Genomic DNA, 17,740 nt, shown 5'->3' with positions numbered 1-17,740 from the left:
ATGGCAATAAATCCTTCAAATAAAATTATCTAGCTCATCCTTATTGGCTTTTATTTGTTTTTAACATATTTATTGGGCACCTTCTAAGTTCCAGATAATGTTCATCACATTATGAAGATAAAAATAGATCAAACAGACCAAACACCTGAGGCTTATATTACAAAGAAATCATGGGAAGGAAAAATAGATAAGTGTATCATGTTGTGACATGTTTTCAAAGAAAAATATAGGTCAGGGTAGAAATTTGGGAGTGATTTTTACTGTAATAATGAACATCTCACTATGATTTCACAAGTTTTACGTCATTTGACCATTATCTACTGTGATGCTTAAAAGTCAAACTCTATGTTACACCCTTCTAAAGTTCCTTGTGTTTCCGCCTGAAAGGCATCACACACATTATTTCTTTAATGATACTTGAAATTCCTTTCTGGTGCCCTAAGTTTTTTTCTTGTGTCTCCTGAGTATGCAGAGCTTTGATCATAGCAATTGTCTTACTCTATGATTCTATTTTCTTTTTCAGTGTCTGTTTTTCTGAAAATTGAAACAAACCATTGATAGAAAGAAAAGTTTTTGACATCATCTTGAATCTGTGTTGCTTAAAATTGGGCTTGGCCAAGAATAAACATTCAATAGTGCTCTGTAAAGGCTATGAGTGCATGCTGTGATGAAATAAGAGCTTTTGGTATACAGTATTATAAAATTTGATAAAAGCAGTGAAAAAATGTAATACTTAATAATTTAATTGTGAAGACATAATAAATCATGAACAGAAGTTGGTAGCAATATTTATTTTAGGAGCCACTCATTATAAACACACCATAAATAAATTATCATTATGAAATAGTTATAAAAAACAATGATTGTATATTAAAAACATTCTGTTTTACAGGAAAGAGCCTTTACATCAATTTTTTTTGTAATTTTTATTATGAATTATAAATTACTCATAAAAACATTCCTTTGTAGTAAAATGTAGTAAAAATATGGACCAACTAGTATATTAAAAACATTCTGTTTTACAGGAAAGAGCCTTTATATCACATTTTTTGTAATTTTTATTATGAATTATAAATTACTCATAAAAACATTCCTTTGTAGTAAAAATATTCACTTTTCTCAAAAGAAAACTAAGTCTTTAATTGTTACATAGATCCTTAGGACAGAGCCAAAGGGTTTTAGGTTTTTGGTGAAGGTGGTTGTGCAGCAATTTTATACACCAACAACATAAGCATTCATACTATCTTCTTTAATAATAAAATAAATGCAAAGTAAATTAAAACTTTCAGAATCAGTCTCTGATTGAAACAAAAATGTAACTGTTTCACTTAATTCTATTTATACATTCACAGTATATAAAATATCTGCAAAAATGTCTTGGCAATTAGAAAATTAAAATAAGATATCAACATATAAGCTAAATTTTCTGCTATGTCAATCAAGATTCAAAACAAGTGTCAATAAATCAAAATTCCATATCAGTATATTAAGGATTAACACTATTTTAAATATGGCTTGAAGGCACTACTCAATGTCCTTTATCAATAAATAATAATTTCAAGTTCAATTTAATTGCATAAAAATAATCTCTTCTACCCTGGTTTGAGTTCTGGTCCATATATGGTACACTGACCCATACCAGGAGTGATCCCTGAGCACTCATGAATAAGCCCTGAGTACTATTGGGTGTGGGACCCAAAGCAAATCAATCAAGCAGGCAAAAAAAAAAAAAAAAAAGAAAAAATCTGTGTTCAAGTCATCAGACTATCATTTTTCAATGTAGTTAGATTTGCACCCCAAATATAAAATTTTAGTGTATAATTCTTGGATGGAGCGATAGCACAGCGGGTAGGGCAGGTAGCGGGTAGGGCGGGTAGCGCCTTGCACAGTGGCCAACCCAGGTTCGATTCTTCCGTCCCTCTCAGAGAGCCCGGCAAGCTACCCAGAGTATCTCACCTGCAGGGCAGAGTCTGGCAAGCTACCTGTGGCGTATTCAATATGCCAAAAACAGTAACAAGTCTCACTATGGAGATGTTACTGGTGCTGCTCGAGCAAATCGATGAACAACTGGACAACATTGCTACAGTGTGTAATTCTTATTGCTCCTCTGGGAAAAAAGATCTAATCTAGCTAATGTGTTAAATATAAAAGATATCAAAACAAAGTATATAGAAAATAAATTTAATTAGCATTGAACTAATACTAGAATAGAGTATTTCACTTTTCTTGTTTAAAATACTGTGATTAAAAGTGTTTTTCACTTAACATTCTGACAGCCATCTTGGGTGTTGCTGGAGCTGGCGTTCATTGTATACCTGACTTTGAAGCACACACTGATGTTATTTCCAGGAACACACGTGATCACTGTGGCAGATGGTATAGAAGATGATACGTTGTTGGAATTGCTAGACAGTCACTCTTGCAAGCTGATGAAATTACTAACTTCTGATTCTATACAAGCTCTTATGCAAACATTTTTACCAACACATACATTAACAGAATGAATATTGTGTATATCAACTCTCTTCTTACACTGAGTGTTGGTAAAACAACTGCATTGAAATTTTTCAGAAAAGTCCCACAAGTCAATAAGTGTGGGTTTTCCAATAACTCTGTATTTTCCAAATTTCCCTATTCTAATAGAAAAATTACTTGGGTTCAGGTGAAGATAGTCACTTGAATTCGAGTTTTTCCTTATACATAGTCCTTTATCATTACAAAGCACTTGGCTGCACAATTTGGCTGCTAGAGTGACGTTGATTATATACGGATTCATTACAATCTTCGTGTAATTTTTTATGTTTGTGCAGGACTCCTATAAAATTATAAAAAGGTCAGAATATTAAGGGACAATTTAGTTCATGTGTGAATTAATTCACTATGATAAATAATTCTAAAGAAGTGCTTTTACACACATACATACACACACACACACACACACACACAAACCCATACCTAATCCATACACAGAGCCTGGGAAAGGAAGGGAAATATGTTTTGTTTGTTTGTTTGTTTGTTTATAAGTTAACAAGTTTCCTTCAAATGCTTTTTTCTAACAGTGATATGGTAGTTTTACATACCATATCACTGAGTAATTGACTGATTAATGTTTAACATGTCCTACCTAACCTAAGTTTTCTTCAATTATTTATAAAATAATTGGGGTATGAGGAAATACATTAAATTCACATTGGAATCTATTTTATAATGCCTATCTGGATGAATTGAGAAATTCTTCAATATTTGTAAGTATTAGTTTTCTATGTAGGTGATTTTGGGACTGTCAATTGACTTAGTTTTGTTTCAGCTCTGGAATCTTTAGAGGATCATTATAGCATCTGCCTTGTAGGGTTGTTTTGAAGACGAAAAGGTACAATATATAGAAAAATCCTAGCATATTAGCCTGCAAGAAATTGTAAGTAAATATAATCAGTATTGAATTTGGCAGGCAAAATTAAGCAGCATTAGTAAGAGTGATTTTGAAACGGCTAGCACAAAACAATGAAACAAGTACACTCAGCTGTATGTTAATTGCTGTGCGCTGTGAGATATGAGTCATGCAGGTCTTCTACAGGTATAGTTATTTGTCAGAGTTTAAGTGTTGTTATAACTCAAGTGATTCATTTTGAGAGGAGCGCATTCTAAAATATAGTCACGGCACTTTTAAAGCCATGGAAGATAGTGACTTTCTTTTTATGAGCAAGAGTTCTATTGAGTGACTATGGTATTAGTTTCCCCAAGGACTTGAGGGTGGTAGGTAGATAGTCAATGGGTACATCTTGGCAACTTCCACTTAATCTATTTCTTATTTATTTCTTTGAATAAAGTTATAAATAGTAGACAGAATTACAGTTTTCAAAGATTGCCCTGTTACCTTTCTAGAACCTACAAATAAATTACATGGGGGAAAAAACTTTATAAAAATGATTCCTGTATATCCTTGAAATGAGGAGCTTAATGCTGACTAATTTGAATGGACTCAATATGTAATTGTATACTTTTATTTAACTCAGAATTGCTAACTTTGAGGATACAAATAGAATTCAAGAGTTAAATAATGTAGTAGCCTCTCAAAAACAACAGCAAGCAGGGAGAGGAAAAACACTCATAGCTACAACCAGAAATAAATCAATGTTTTGCAAATACCTAAAGGAACAAGTCAGGATCCTTTCTTACCTGGAAAGGTTGTAACCCTCTTGACTCAGTTCTATGATACCTGTTTTAGATCAACATGCAGAACAGTAGAATGATACATGCCTATTGCATAAAACCATTTGTTGCGATTTTTATGGCAGCAGTAGAAAAATCTCCTTAACCCTTCAAAATCTTTGCATGCTGTTTAGAATAATAGTCAACTTCTCTTTACTATTTGTACAGTACAAACTTAATTCATCCTTCCTTCTTCTTGAACAACTAACCCTCACCCGCTGGACATATGAGTTATGTTATAAGCACGATAGGTTCATTTCAAACTGCTTTTACTGCTCCCTCTAATTGGAATGCTTTTGCTTTTAATTTTAATATGCTTGACATCATACTGTCATTCAGATTCAGACTTAATTACATAAATCCTTCTCAGACATCTTTCTTATACATTCTCTCACATAGTTCTACTTTAAGTCTCTGCCTAGCACTTATTACATCAAATATTTTTATTTGTGTATTGTTTGTAGCACATCAACATTAATTATAAATTCCACGAGTTAGGGGTCTGAATTATTTTTCAACATGGAATATTCCATGCAAAGGGTTCATAGGAATTTAAATAAAACAAAGTTGACACTGTAGCTTTACACAGAGATAAGGATTAGGTAAATTAAGGGATAAAGGATGAGACTGGTTTGAAATATTAAGCTACACAGATGCACGGCATATATAAAGTTGGACCCTAAAAAGGTAATATTTAATTTATGTTGAATATAAGGCTGACACTTTCAATATAATGCTATAAATATTCTAATAATGGTCAATTTAGCTATGAAATTGACATTAATGAGTATTGGGAACCAAATATACCATCATTACTCAAAGTGTGACATGAAAGATAATACTTATTTCTGCTTTTGACAACTACAATACTTGGAAAATAACCTTGAGAGTCTGGATAATAATTAAATGAAGTAAATTGTTTCTGAATCTTGGGTATGAATTTTTAAAAAGTAAACTTACTAGACTTTTATAATTTAATATTAAATTATGATTGGAACAGTTATAAAGTTGAAATCTTGCAGTTTCACTATAACTGGTTCTCAGAAAAAAGACAAATACTGAGTGACTTCTCTCATATGTAAAATATAAAGAAACAAGACAAGGAATCAGCAAATGAAAACAAGCCCTAAGACTATTCACAGTAACTAAATTTCCTAATTCAAGTGATGGGGCAGACAGATAATAAGAAGGAATAGAGAGAGGTATAGTACAAGGATATTGGCATTCAGTGACAATTGTGGTGAAGTAATATTACATACCTAAAAAATTAACATTAATGCTACTATAAAAGTACCTCAATAAAAATATTGTTTAGGTTTAGCAATCAGTTCACAAAATATTTGAATATTTAATAATCAAGAAAGAGAACTTAAACCAATAGAAGCTGCTTCTACCATACCACTGAACCAAATAAAATGGGATGGAATTAAATGGATTACTTATATTTCATAACAATTTTCTAAAGTACCAGTCATTGAAAACAAATGTATAATTAATGGTTACTCAACTTGCCAGCGAATCAGAGGAAATATGACAACTAACATAAGGCATCATTCATCACCAGTAGCTTAGAAAAGTGGTATTCCTTTTTATGTAAATAGCATTTGAATTAATCACAAATTAGAAAAAGTACCAGAAAAACATATAACAGTGTACAAAGATGAGAGAAAGGCAGTGTCACTGAAAAAGAAACAGTCATGTTAAAGTTGAAGAACTGCCACTGCATGAATAACACCTTAGTGTAATTTGAGCATCAGGGTTGAGGAATGTGAAACAAAGATTTAAATCCATTAAAAATCAAGTATGGGGGCTGGAGTGATATTACAGCAGGTAGGGTGTTTGCTTTGCATGCGGCCGACCTGGGTTCAATTCTCAGCATCTCATATGGTCCCCTTAGCACCGCCAGGGGTAATTCCTGAGCGAAGAGCCAGGAGCGACCCCTGTGCATCGCCGGGTGTGACCCAAAAAGAAAAAAAAACAAGTATGACAATTAAAAACTATATCATTATCCTACTAATAGGGGTAAGTCTGAATCATTCCTCATAAGAAAGGGTGGAGCTCTCACTTTAAAAAAATTAAAAGTACTGGAATTGGAGAGATAAGACAGGGTTAAGGCCCTTGTTTTACATGGGGCTGATACTTGTTCAATTCCTGGTACTATGTATGGTACCCTGAGTACAGTCAGGAGTAATTCCTGAGCAGAAGTAAGCTTACTTACAGCCAGAAGTAAGCTCTGAACACAGCCAGGTGTGGCCTAAAAACCAATGAAAAGAAGTACTATGGAGAATATATCTTGGCTCCATCCAAAAAGAAAAAAAAAATAAGTGGGAACATTGAGAATGGAGATTACAGATGTGAAGGAATAATTCATGAAAATCAGCAGTATCTTTGGCATAATTATGAATTGTAAATGTTATATAACATATCTTAGGGCTGGGAGGAATAGAGACGTTACTGGTGCCCGCTGAGTAAATCGACGAACAGTGATGACAGTGATACAGTGATATTACATGTCAAAAATTTTGCTATGAGATTAATTAAGTTAAGAATAAGTTAGAACTTGGGGACTGGAGTGATAGCACAGTGGGTAGGGCATTTGCCTTGCATGCGGCCAAGCCGGATTCAATTCCCAGCATTCCATATGGTTCCCTGAACACCGCCAGAAGTAACTCCTGAGTGCAGAGCCAGGAGTAACCCCTGTGCATCGCCGGGTGTGACCCAAAAAAAGAAAAAAAAATGAGTTAGAATTCTTTCACTGAACTGTTTGCTTCTTATATTTGGTAATCAAACAAAAGACAATTGATGTAGAAAATAGGCAACAAGGGTGAGACTGTTTTTTAAGTATTGATAAATTTTTGCTACTAAATATTTTTATACATGAAATGAAAACAAGACTATTATACCTGATAGACACGAGGATAAAAAGTACCTTTTGGTTTTAAAGGCAAATTCTCTTCTCTACAGTTCCTAGAATAAGACCCCTGGCCACAAACATCATTAGACATTCTCCAGTCATGAACATCTCTATCTCCTTAATATTCATCAGAGAAGAAAAAGTTGAGTTCCAATTCAGCAGTGTTCAGGTTATAGTTTGACTCTTGCTTTGAGCCAAAATGTCTGAAAAAGTGGGGGATAGTTAGCTATATAAATAATTAAACAAGGATAGAAATAAAGAGAGAAATATTAGGTCTTGATAGTGAAAGATTTATTTTTGGGGGGTCACACCCAGCAATGCTCAGGGGTTACCCCTGGCTCTGCACTCAGGAATTGCTCCTGTGATGCTCAGGGGACCACATTGGATGCTGGGAATCGAACCCGGATCAGCTGCGTGCAAGGCAAATGCCCTACCAGCTGTACTATCACTCCAGCCCCATAGTGAAAGATTTTTGAAGTAAAGAAAATACATTCAGAGAAATTGAATTAAAGCCGCACTATACCAAACAAATCATAAGCATTTTTTACAATAAAGCAAGCTCCACTTATACTTCTACATAAAATAGATGTCATAATACTATCTGTGGAAAGCTAAAATCTTTGTTTCCTATTGGGAGGGAGTTTTGAATTAGTTGGCAGTTTCCAAACATATGCTTTTCTCCCATCCATTTAGCTCCTCTCATCATTACCAACAAAACTCTCTTCCTGAAGTCCTTCTCATCTCAGAAGCAACACCTTCAAGCCAGATGCAGTGAAGTCATGTTATTCCTCTTAGCCACCCTACTTACCCAATACCTAAAACAATCCCATTCAAAATCTAAGCAGCTGTCTTCCCTCCCTTTTCCCAATCTTGCCTATGAAAATCTTTTCTCAAAAGATTCATTTAAGTTCATGATTTAATAAAAAATAAAAATATGTTTAAACCCATTCTATAATTAAATTTTTATTCTTCTGTTCTCACATTCTAGTAAATTCTACAGCAGAATAAAAATGCCTATGGCTTATGAAGCTCTCCATCCTACCCCATTATCCCATGGTCTACATCCTTTACCAGTGCATTCCTTGCTTGTTCTAATACTTCTACTTCTTTCTTAAAGAACACATTCCAATCTCAAGACCATTTTTTCTCTTCTTGACTTAGATCTATATTTCCATTTTCTCTGCTCCAATTTGAACTCATGAGAGAGGTATGTTTTAACTATTTCATCTAAATCTACCATCACATCCCTTTTCATTCTGTTTTCATTGTTCAATTGTTATTAATGGCATATATCACTAATATCACTACTTTATGGTATATTATGTGCTTGTTCTGGTTTCAGCTATGAAAATGAAGCTATCTGATTAGGGTATTTTGCTTTGCTCACTGTTACATTTCCATACCTTAAACAACTCCTTCATTCTTAATCATCACTGTAGTCCAATAAACCAAGAATTCAAATAAATTTTTTCACTTAAGGTACAAACAGAAAATATTTTAGTTTTTAAATGAATTTGTTTTTGTCCTAACTACTTAGTTATGCATTAGAAAGCAAACACATCCATAGACACTTAAACAACTGAGCATGACTATTTCCAAATGCCTTTATTTATAGAAATGGAAATGTTAATTTTACATAACTTTACATATTATGGAATACTGCCTTAAGTTTATTTTAAAATTTTACTAAAATGAGAAACCATGACAAAAACACTCAAGATATTCATAGAAAAATTCCAACACATTTCTTTACACCAATAATTTCTCTATATATCAACAGATTACATTCTTTACCAAATGACACACAATGGCTGGCTAGATAAGGAAACAAAAATTAACCTTCTGATGTTTGCAAGAAACATAGTTTGAACTCTCAAAATTAATGTAGGCTCAGAGTGAAAGTTGAAAAGAAAATGGTAAACTGAAAAGATCAGGAATTTAAGTACTGGTATCTGATCAAATAGTGTTCAAACTAAAGAAGGCAATAAGAGATAGGGATGAATATTACATCCTGATTGAGTGATCAGTGATTTAGAGGACTTAACTTTTATTAATATTTATGCATCAAATAAAGGGGCAGTATCACTGTATCACTGTCATCCCGTTGCTCATCGATTTGCTCGAGTGGGCACCAGTAATGTCTCCACTGTGAGACTTGTTACTGTTTGGGGCATATCGAATATGCCACAAGTCACTTGTAAGGCTTTGTTGTGGGGGCAGGATTCTCTTGGTAGCTTTCGGGCTCTCAGAGGGCCTGGTCAGCCGTATGCAAGGCAAACGTTCTACCCACTGTGCTATCTCTCCAGCCCGTAAAAGAATCTTAATAAGTTAAATCTGAGGAGGTGCTTTAAGCTATCTAATGTAAGAATCATATCACTTACTTCCTTCTTACTAACCTGAAGATTACAAAACAGGTTTTAGTTCTTTAGCAGAAAATATGTCCAGTGATCCAGAACACAAAATGATAATATACTTTCAGTCACATAAATGAAATTACAACTAAATATTTCAGGTAAGCTGAAGTGTAAGGAACCAATTTTTAAAGCCAGTGCATTTTCAAAGTGTTTTAATCTTTACACTCTATAAATCACATTTCTTTAGAGTGACTTTGTGTATCACTGAATCTTTGTGTGTTACCATCGCTGAAATGTTAAAACCAGCCTGCGGTTTTAAAAGCACAGGATCTACAGTCAAGTTACTTGTATTCAGATCTTAAGAAACTATTTGATAGCTCGATTACCTTGCTAAGTGAATTTTTATCACTTCACTTTAGATTCCTTATCTATGAAATAGAAAAAATAATGGTAATTACCCTTTTTGGACTGCTATGAGGACTAAATGATTAAAATTATATAAGGCACAGAGAAGAGAGAATATCAAGATGAAGATAACTGAAGTTGTTATTAATAAATTATGGTTTTGTCTTAAATGCAAGAGATATATGTATGTGTATATTTACACACACATTTTTTGTGTATATATATAAACACTTGAGTGTATTTTGCAATTCTTATTCTTATACACATTCTCTACTCTGCCCCCATTTTCTTTCCCTCTCTCTCTGCTTCCCTCATCTCCTTTCACCACATTTCTACATTCTCATCTTTTCTCTCTTTCCTTTCCAACAATCTCATCTCCTCAGATTTCAGATTATATATTTCAGATTTCAAAGTATTTTTTATACATGTGCTAGAGTTTTAATGGTAGATAAAAATCACACTGATTTTCAGAATTGGTCAATGCTTTGGACTGGAGCAATAGCACAGCGGGTCGGGAGTTTGCCTTGCATGCAGTCGCTCCAGGTTCAGTTCCTCTATCCCTCTCAGAGAGGCCAGCAAGCTACTGAGAGCACCCCGCCTGCACAGCAAGCTACCCATAGCATATTTGATATGCCAAAAACAGTAACAACAAGTCTCACAATGGAGACGTTACTGGTGTCTGCTCGAGCAAATCGATGAACAATGGGACAACAGGTCAATACTTTTCTTGGCATTTAAGGCAAGTTTTAATCTATGTAGTTGGAAAAAGACAGCCACTGCAATTTCTTGCAAAAAGAAAAAATAAAGAACAAATCAGAATCACTAATCAAATAAACTACAGGAGAGTGGAAACTGAAAGTAGGAATTTCAATATGACTGAATGAGAAAGGCAACAAAATCCAATAATATTTTTAAAATGGAGCAAAGGAAAGGAAGACACAAAGGCTTTGAAATTAAAAGTAGTTATGTTTGACTGTCTTCTAATATCCATTTTCTGTTCCTCTCTCCTAAAATATTCCAACATTCCCAATAGCCACTCCTCCCTGAAGAGCTCAAGTACCTTAGAGGGAAACTAAAGTCACACTGTTTCATAGGTAACAGACTGGTTTAAAAATGAGCTCAGGTTCTTGCATGTGATTGATTCAGAAATGAGCCAACGGCCTATTCATGTAGCTGAAAGAGTACTGAGTTGACGGATGAGAAGTTGTGGGAAAGTTGTTCTTCCAACTACTGAATGGTCTTCTAGAAGCAACCTTGGTTGGCCTAAGAAATAGTACCAGCTGCAGCCTACCCCGATTTGATCCTTGGCATATATATTGGTTCCAAGAGACCACCAAGAATGGTATCAGAACACAGAGGCAGGAAGTTAAGACAGGAAGGAAGTTAACACAGCTGGGTTCAGTCCAGAAACAAAACAAACAAAAAAAACCAAGGAAGCAATCTTTGAGACTTGCTGGATGTGATACAGGTTAACAGAGTTCATAAACAATTTCTAACAGACTTGAGGAGATACATTTATGACCAAACAAGAGCAGTGGAAGAATAACATTCTACTCTTGCCATCTGTTTGAAATCTGGACAGAGCAACCATACAAAAAATAAATTAGAAAATAAAATCCCCCTGAAAAGGAATTGTATCACTGTATCCCTGTCATCCCTTTGTTCATCTATTTCCTCTAGAAGGCACCAGTAACGTCTCCATTAGTCCCTATCGCTTGCTAGTGTATTGGGGACTCTTTCAGGAATGAGGAAAGAGTAACCGTCACTGTTACTTTTTTCCGTATATCGAGTATAACACAGGTATCTTGCTATGCTCTGACATGCACATAAGCCTAATCTGCACCCCTAAAATCTAATACACATTCGTCAATAATGTTGAGAATGTTATAGAACATTCTCAAGGATAAACCACATGCTGGTACACAATATTAGTCTCCATAATGTCACTGAAAATAGAAATCATATTAAGTATCTTTTCATACCCTAGTGCAATGAATTAACTATAAATAGAAAATTTGGAAAAAACTCAAATATTCTGAAAGTAAACAGCAAACTATTGAACAACCACTGTTTGAAAGAGAAAAAACAAAGAATAAATATCTCTCTTGGGCTGGATAGATAGCACATTGGGTAGGGCGTTTGCCTTGCATGTGGCCGACCCAGGTTCGATTCCCAGCATCCCATATGGTCCCCTGAGCACCGCCCGAAGTAATTCCTGAATGAAAAGCCAGGAGTAACCCCTGTGAATCGCCAGGTGTGACCCAACAAGCAAAAATAAAATAAAATAAAATAATTAAAAGGATTCCTTGAAATAAGCAAAAATGAAGACACAAACTATCAGAATGTAGGGACACAACAAAAGCAGGGCTGAATAGGAATTTCTTAGCAATAATGACTACTATTGGAAACAAGAACCAGCTTAAGTAACTTAAACTCACATTTTGAAAAGCTAAAAAAATTATAGACGAAACCCAAACTTAGTAAATAAAAAGAAATAATAAAAATAATAGCAAAATTATTAATATAGAAATAAAGAAAATGATACACAGGGCCACTAATATTAGGAACTGTTTTTTAAAAGAATAAGCAAGATTGGCAAACTCTTAGCTGGACTCCTGAGTAAAAGAGAAAACTAATAAAATAGATTAAAGATGGAAAAAAATTGAAATAGACATCTCAGAAATATGAATGGTCACAAGAGATTACTACGAATATTTTCATGTCACTAAGATGGAGAACCTAGGAAAATTTTGTTGATTTCTTTTTAGAATCATACAGGCTGGAGCGATAGCACAACGATCGGGCATTTGCCTTTCACGCAGCCGACCCGAGTTCGATTCCTCTGCCCCTCTCAGAGAGCCTGGCAAACTACCGAGAGTATCGAGCCCGTGCGACAGAACCTGGCAAGCTATCCATGCGCATTGGATATGCCAAAAACAGTAACAGTAAGTCTCTCAATGACAGACGTTACTGGTGCCCACTTGAACAAATCGATGAGCAATGGGATGACAGTGACACCCACCCAAGGAAGTAGAAAATATGAACAGACCAATTAAAAAGAAGAAAAATATAATAGTAAACAAAGTTCTTCTCCCAAACGAAATTCCTAGTCTGGACAGATACACTGCTAAATTCTACCAAAACTTCAAAAAGGCACATATACTCTTGAAGCTCTTCCAGGATATTAAAAAATGTCTTCCACAACACCTTGAATGAGGTCATCATTACATGTATAAAAAAGCATATATTATTAAAAAGTAAATTTCAGATTAATATCACTAATTACCAATGCAAAGATCCTCAACGAAATCTTAGCAAACTTCAATAATGTATCAAAGGATCATACACCATGTTCAAGTGGGATTCACTCCAAGGATGCAAAGATTGTTGAATATACAAAGTCATCTAATGAATTAATGTAATATACCATGACAAAAAACAGAAATATCAAAATCATATCTTTACATCAATAAATTAAAGACTGACAACTTACCATAGAGTCACTTAGATTGAGGCTCCCCCACACTATAATTCCAGAGACACCCAGAGCCATTCCTTCACCAACTGTATGCACAAGGTCAGTCTGGCAAAAATGATAGAGTTAGCATGCAGAAATAAAATGGACAGTAACACCAAAGCTCAGTTTACTGAGTCAACAACAATAACTTAAATATCTCCCATTTTTTCTTTCTACCTTTTGCATAAGTTACTGACCTGCTACAGCAAACCTGCTACATTTCCTATTAGTTTTCAAAATTACTTCTACTAAAGAGAGCAGACCCATAGGAGAAAACTATCAAAAGAAACTGAGCTAATGCATTGTCTATACTAACTTATTACCCATGAATAAAGGGAGCATATGATTGCGTTGACAATGACAATGTTTTATCTAGAACGCAAAACTACCTGTGCATGTCCCTAACTGCTTTTCGTGGCTGTTTCACTCTTTTAAAAAATGATGTCAAATTCCAGTAACTGATTGTATACACTATTTCTTACCCTGCTCCCACCTTGATTTATTTACTTACCTCAGAAAGGTATTCCTCAGTATCAGTAAAAACTGGACGCACATATACAAAAATCGGAAGAGGATTTCCATTACCACGCACTTTAGAAACACGAATGGATTCCAGAATACGATTACGGGCAAAGAGGGCAGCCAGTGGAGTTGACTTCAGGGGGGACTTTAGGTAAATGGATGGGTAAAGGGCAGTGCTGTCCTTCCACAACCAACTGAGCCTATTGTTTCTCTGTATTTCTCTCTCAAAGCAAGATCCATTGTAATCCGGTTTTGTATATCCATGATTATAGCAATCAGGAAAAAGATAAAAACCCCATAAGTAATTTGGCCTCAGTGATTTTCCCAGGTTTAAGGTATCTTCCATAAATTTTCTTCCTGCCTTTTCAAACTCTTCTTTGGCTATTTTGGCAGCCTCTGAATCATTCAGTTTTATATCTTTTTGCTGAACCAGCTCAATAGATCGAATCTTGTAAACTTCTTTTTTCATCCAGTTTCTTATCCAGGTAGGTCTCCACTCTTCCCAGTCAATAACAGCCAAGCCCAATTTGTTACTTGGAATGAACTGGGAAATCTGTTTACTGGCTTGATCCAAGTGCTTTTGTAGGTGTCCCAGCTGGGGAATTCCTCCATTCACAGATTTGCCTGTATGTGCATGGATATAAGGATAATAGCCAAGTCTATCCTCATAAAATATTATAATACCTTTTCCTGCATAATCTGGTTTGGGGCTTCCTACTAAAGAGAAAAGACTTAGATCTACTTTCACAGTATGCTTTTGAGCACATACTTCAGTTGGGGCATTCCAGCCCCAGAGAAAAGTATTATTTGCTAAAATTGGGCGTGCTCTAAAATTCGTAGTCAAGCAAATGGGAAACAGAAGGAAAATGAACACAGCCTGGACGGTTCCATTAAATCCAACAAAGTTCTTCAAGAAAGTAGACTTGACCACTAATACTTCCATGGCTAGGAATAATAACCTTGAAAATCACTTATTTTTTCCTACACACTTTGATGGATCTAATTTTGATTTATGAAACAAACACATAAGTGAAATAATGATCATGTTAAATAAAGATATTCTTCTTGCTTCGTGTTTTGGATATGATTTGCAAGTTGCTTTTCCTTAACTGAAAGAGAAGAAATATAGAATGTATTATTAATCATTTACATACCAGAGGTTGTACCCTAAACCAAGTTGCCAACAATGAGTGCCTACAGTTTAATTTAATTTTGAAAGATAAATGGTCTACTCCAGTGATTTAATTAAAACATTTTTATGCATGATGCAAACTATTATAGCTAATATTTGTCTCATCTTTCCAATTTATTTCCAAGTTAGTAGAGGTGAATTCATAGTGTTTATCTTTTCTAGTAGTGCAATATGCTGTACCTATTGGTGACTTAGTAAAAGTCAGTTGAATAACACTAATTCTTACCAGATGCTTTTTAAAAGACTACTCTAAGGTGGATTTTCAAATACTTAGAGAAATCTGATAGAATTATAAGCTTAAATTTTTTTTTCCTTTGAAAAAATATAGGTAGAGAATCAGGCAAAAGTCTCTGCTGCCAAACGCAATAAATAAAAGTTTATTCAAGACGATTTAATCAACCACAATATCCTGCTGAGGGACAAATATGTGGGCTTTTATAGAATACTTGTACAATAATATCTTAATTATACTCTAGTGTTTAAAGTTAATAGACATTGTTCTACTTTATATCTTTCACTAGAAGGATTGGTCCTGGCCTAACATATATGGATATTAAAATGAAATTATCCTGGGTTGAAAGTGGGCCTTCAATCTAATTTTTGGTATCCTGTTTATTAAAGAGGAAAGAATCACACAGACATGTAGAAAATGGCCATGTGATGATGGAGACAAAGATTTGAAATGCTGCTTCTATAAGTAGGGGAAAACCAGAATTTGCCAGCACCACTAGTAGCAAGGAAAAATCAAAAGAAGATTTTTTTCTTCCCCTGGAGTTTTGAGATTTCCTCTAGAGTTTGAAGGTGCTCCCATTGTTACCTTAATTTACAACTTCAAGTGATAGAGCACATGCCTTGCTTGTACAAGGCCCTGGGTTGGACGCCTGATGCTAGTGGTGCCCTTACTCCAAGAGCACTGCTTTGAGTGTGGTCCTCACAACAACAGTTTAAAAAAAAAAAGAAAGACAAAACAGAAGAAAGTCTTTTTAAAACTCCTATTCAAATGGAAGGAGCAGCAAAAGGGCTAAACAGTATATCGATGAAATTTTAAAAGTTATCAGTGGGACAAAATTTATTGAGTGTATTTTATAGAATCTATGTTTTACTAGATTTGCTCTGCAAAATAAGGCTGCATTAAGTAAAAGATAGTGCCATAATTAATATATGTGTATACATTTTACTTCATCTTAGTTATATATATATATATGCACATATCGAGCCTGGCAAGCTACCCGTGCATAGTGGATATGCCAAAAACAGTAAAAATAAGTCTCTCAATGAGAGATGTTACTGGTGCCCGCTCGAACAAATCGATGAGCAATGGGATGACAGTGACAATGACAGTGACACTTTATACATATATGTGTATCTGCATTAAGCCTCCAGGGCACAGGTTTGGGGCAAGACTGAGATAATAGCATCTTGAACAAACTCTTTCTACTACTCAGAACATTTGAGATAGAATTTTATACCAGAATCTAATTTTCCTAGAAAGTCTTTTTTCACTTGATCCTACATGATAGGTTTATTTCTCATCTGGTGTGCATGAGGTCTATAATCAATTTAAATCTGTTAAGGTTACCTCTCTCCAGTGATGCCATTGTGTTGATAATTCTTTATCAAGACTCCTACCAAATCTTATTTCCCCAAACCACAAGGAGTGGAACTCTTACTAGGAGTCTTTTTATATTGTCCCTATTCAACTTGTCTTCAATGGTTTTAAGCCAAATAAGTTTTTCATTGCTAATTTCTAGAGTATTTTAAATTACTTATATATCTTTTAAGAAAGTTTTTATAAAATTATACTCATATATAGGCCCCAAATCTCAAAATCTGAAGGTATCTAAATTGTTATTTCATTCAAACTCTTATCATTAAAAAAGAATTTTATCATTAGAATACATTATCCTTAACATGAAGTTACTAAAGACAGAACGGTTTGAGATATATGTTCTTAAATAAATGAGAAAAATCCAGAAATATGAGTTTTTATGATTTATTTCTGTTCATTATGAATCTTATTTCTCATTTTATTTTATTCAAGTACCATACTCCTCCTTAAATAAAAAGAGTGAAGTAAAATTTAATGCTATAATTTTGTTTTCCAGACAAAATTTCAGGCTTAACTTTTTCAAGGGAGAAAAGAAAATGACCACCTAACATTTGTGCTTTTTATTCACTAGGAATGCTTGTCCAAGGACTTTTGTTTTAGTTTTTGGAAGATGAGTTAGTGATAAAACATTTCAATTCTGGTCAAAAAGAGAAAAGTTCAGAAAAAGTCAAATAGAAAACTTGCATTTCTGGACACAACATTTTGCTCTTCCTCCTCTTCCCCATGAATAATTTATTTCCAGAATAAGTGTCTTTCCAGAATACCAAAATTATCAATCAAAAAGTCACTCATAGCCATCAGATAAAGGGCTTATATATGAAATATAAAAAGACAATAGAAATCTAAAAGAACCCAAATAACCCCATCAAAAACTTTGGCAAAGAGATAAACAGAAACTTGCTCAAAGAAAATGTATATATGGATATGAAAAAAATGCTCTATATCACTTATTATTAGGGGAATGCAAATCAAAACACTTAGAAATCATTTCACACTAGTGACACTGGCACACAATCAA

The 17,740-nt window shown here is 34.3% G+C and overlaps 1 protein-coding gene across 1 annotated transcript; it reads right to left on the bottom strand.

The window, feature by feature from the left end:
- Window positions 1-2,138: 2,138 nt before the first annotated feature.
- LOC101540035 (hyaluronidase PH-20-like) lies at window positions 2,139-14,873 on the bottom strand. Its single transcript, XM_004608405.2, has 4 exons — window positions 13,911-14,873; window positions 13,376-13,465; window positions 2,418-2,815; window positions 2,139-2,238 (listed from the first exon to the last, which is right to left on the bottom strand). The coding sequence occupies exons 1-4, from the start codon at window positions 14,862-14,864 to the stop codon at window positions 2,139-2,141; spliced, it is 1,542 nt and encodes a 513-aa protein (XP_004608462.2). The 5' UTR covers window positions 14,865-14,873.
- Between the last annotated feature and the right edge of the window lie 2,867 nt (window positions 14,874-17,740).

The sequence above is a fragment of the Sorex araneus genome, chromosome 1 (genome assembly GCF_027595985.1).
Source record: "Sorex araneus isolate mSorAra2 chromosome 1, mSorAra2.pri, whole genome shotgun sequence".
Taxonomy (NCBI): domain Eukaryota; kingdom Metazoa; phylum Chordata; class Mammalia; order Eulipotyphla; family Soricidae; genus Sorex; species Sorex araneus.
The sequence above is the reverse complement of the archived record's forward strand: the minus strand, read 5'-3'. Positions and strand labels throughout refer to the sequence as shown.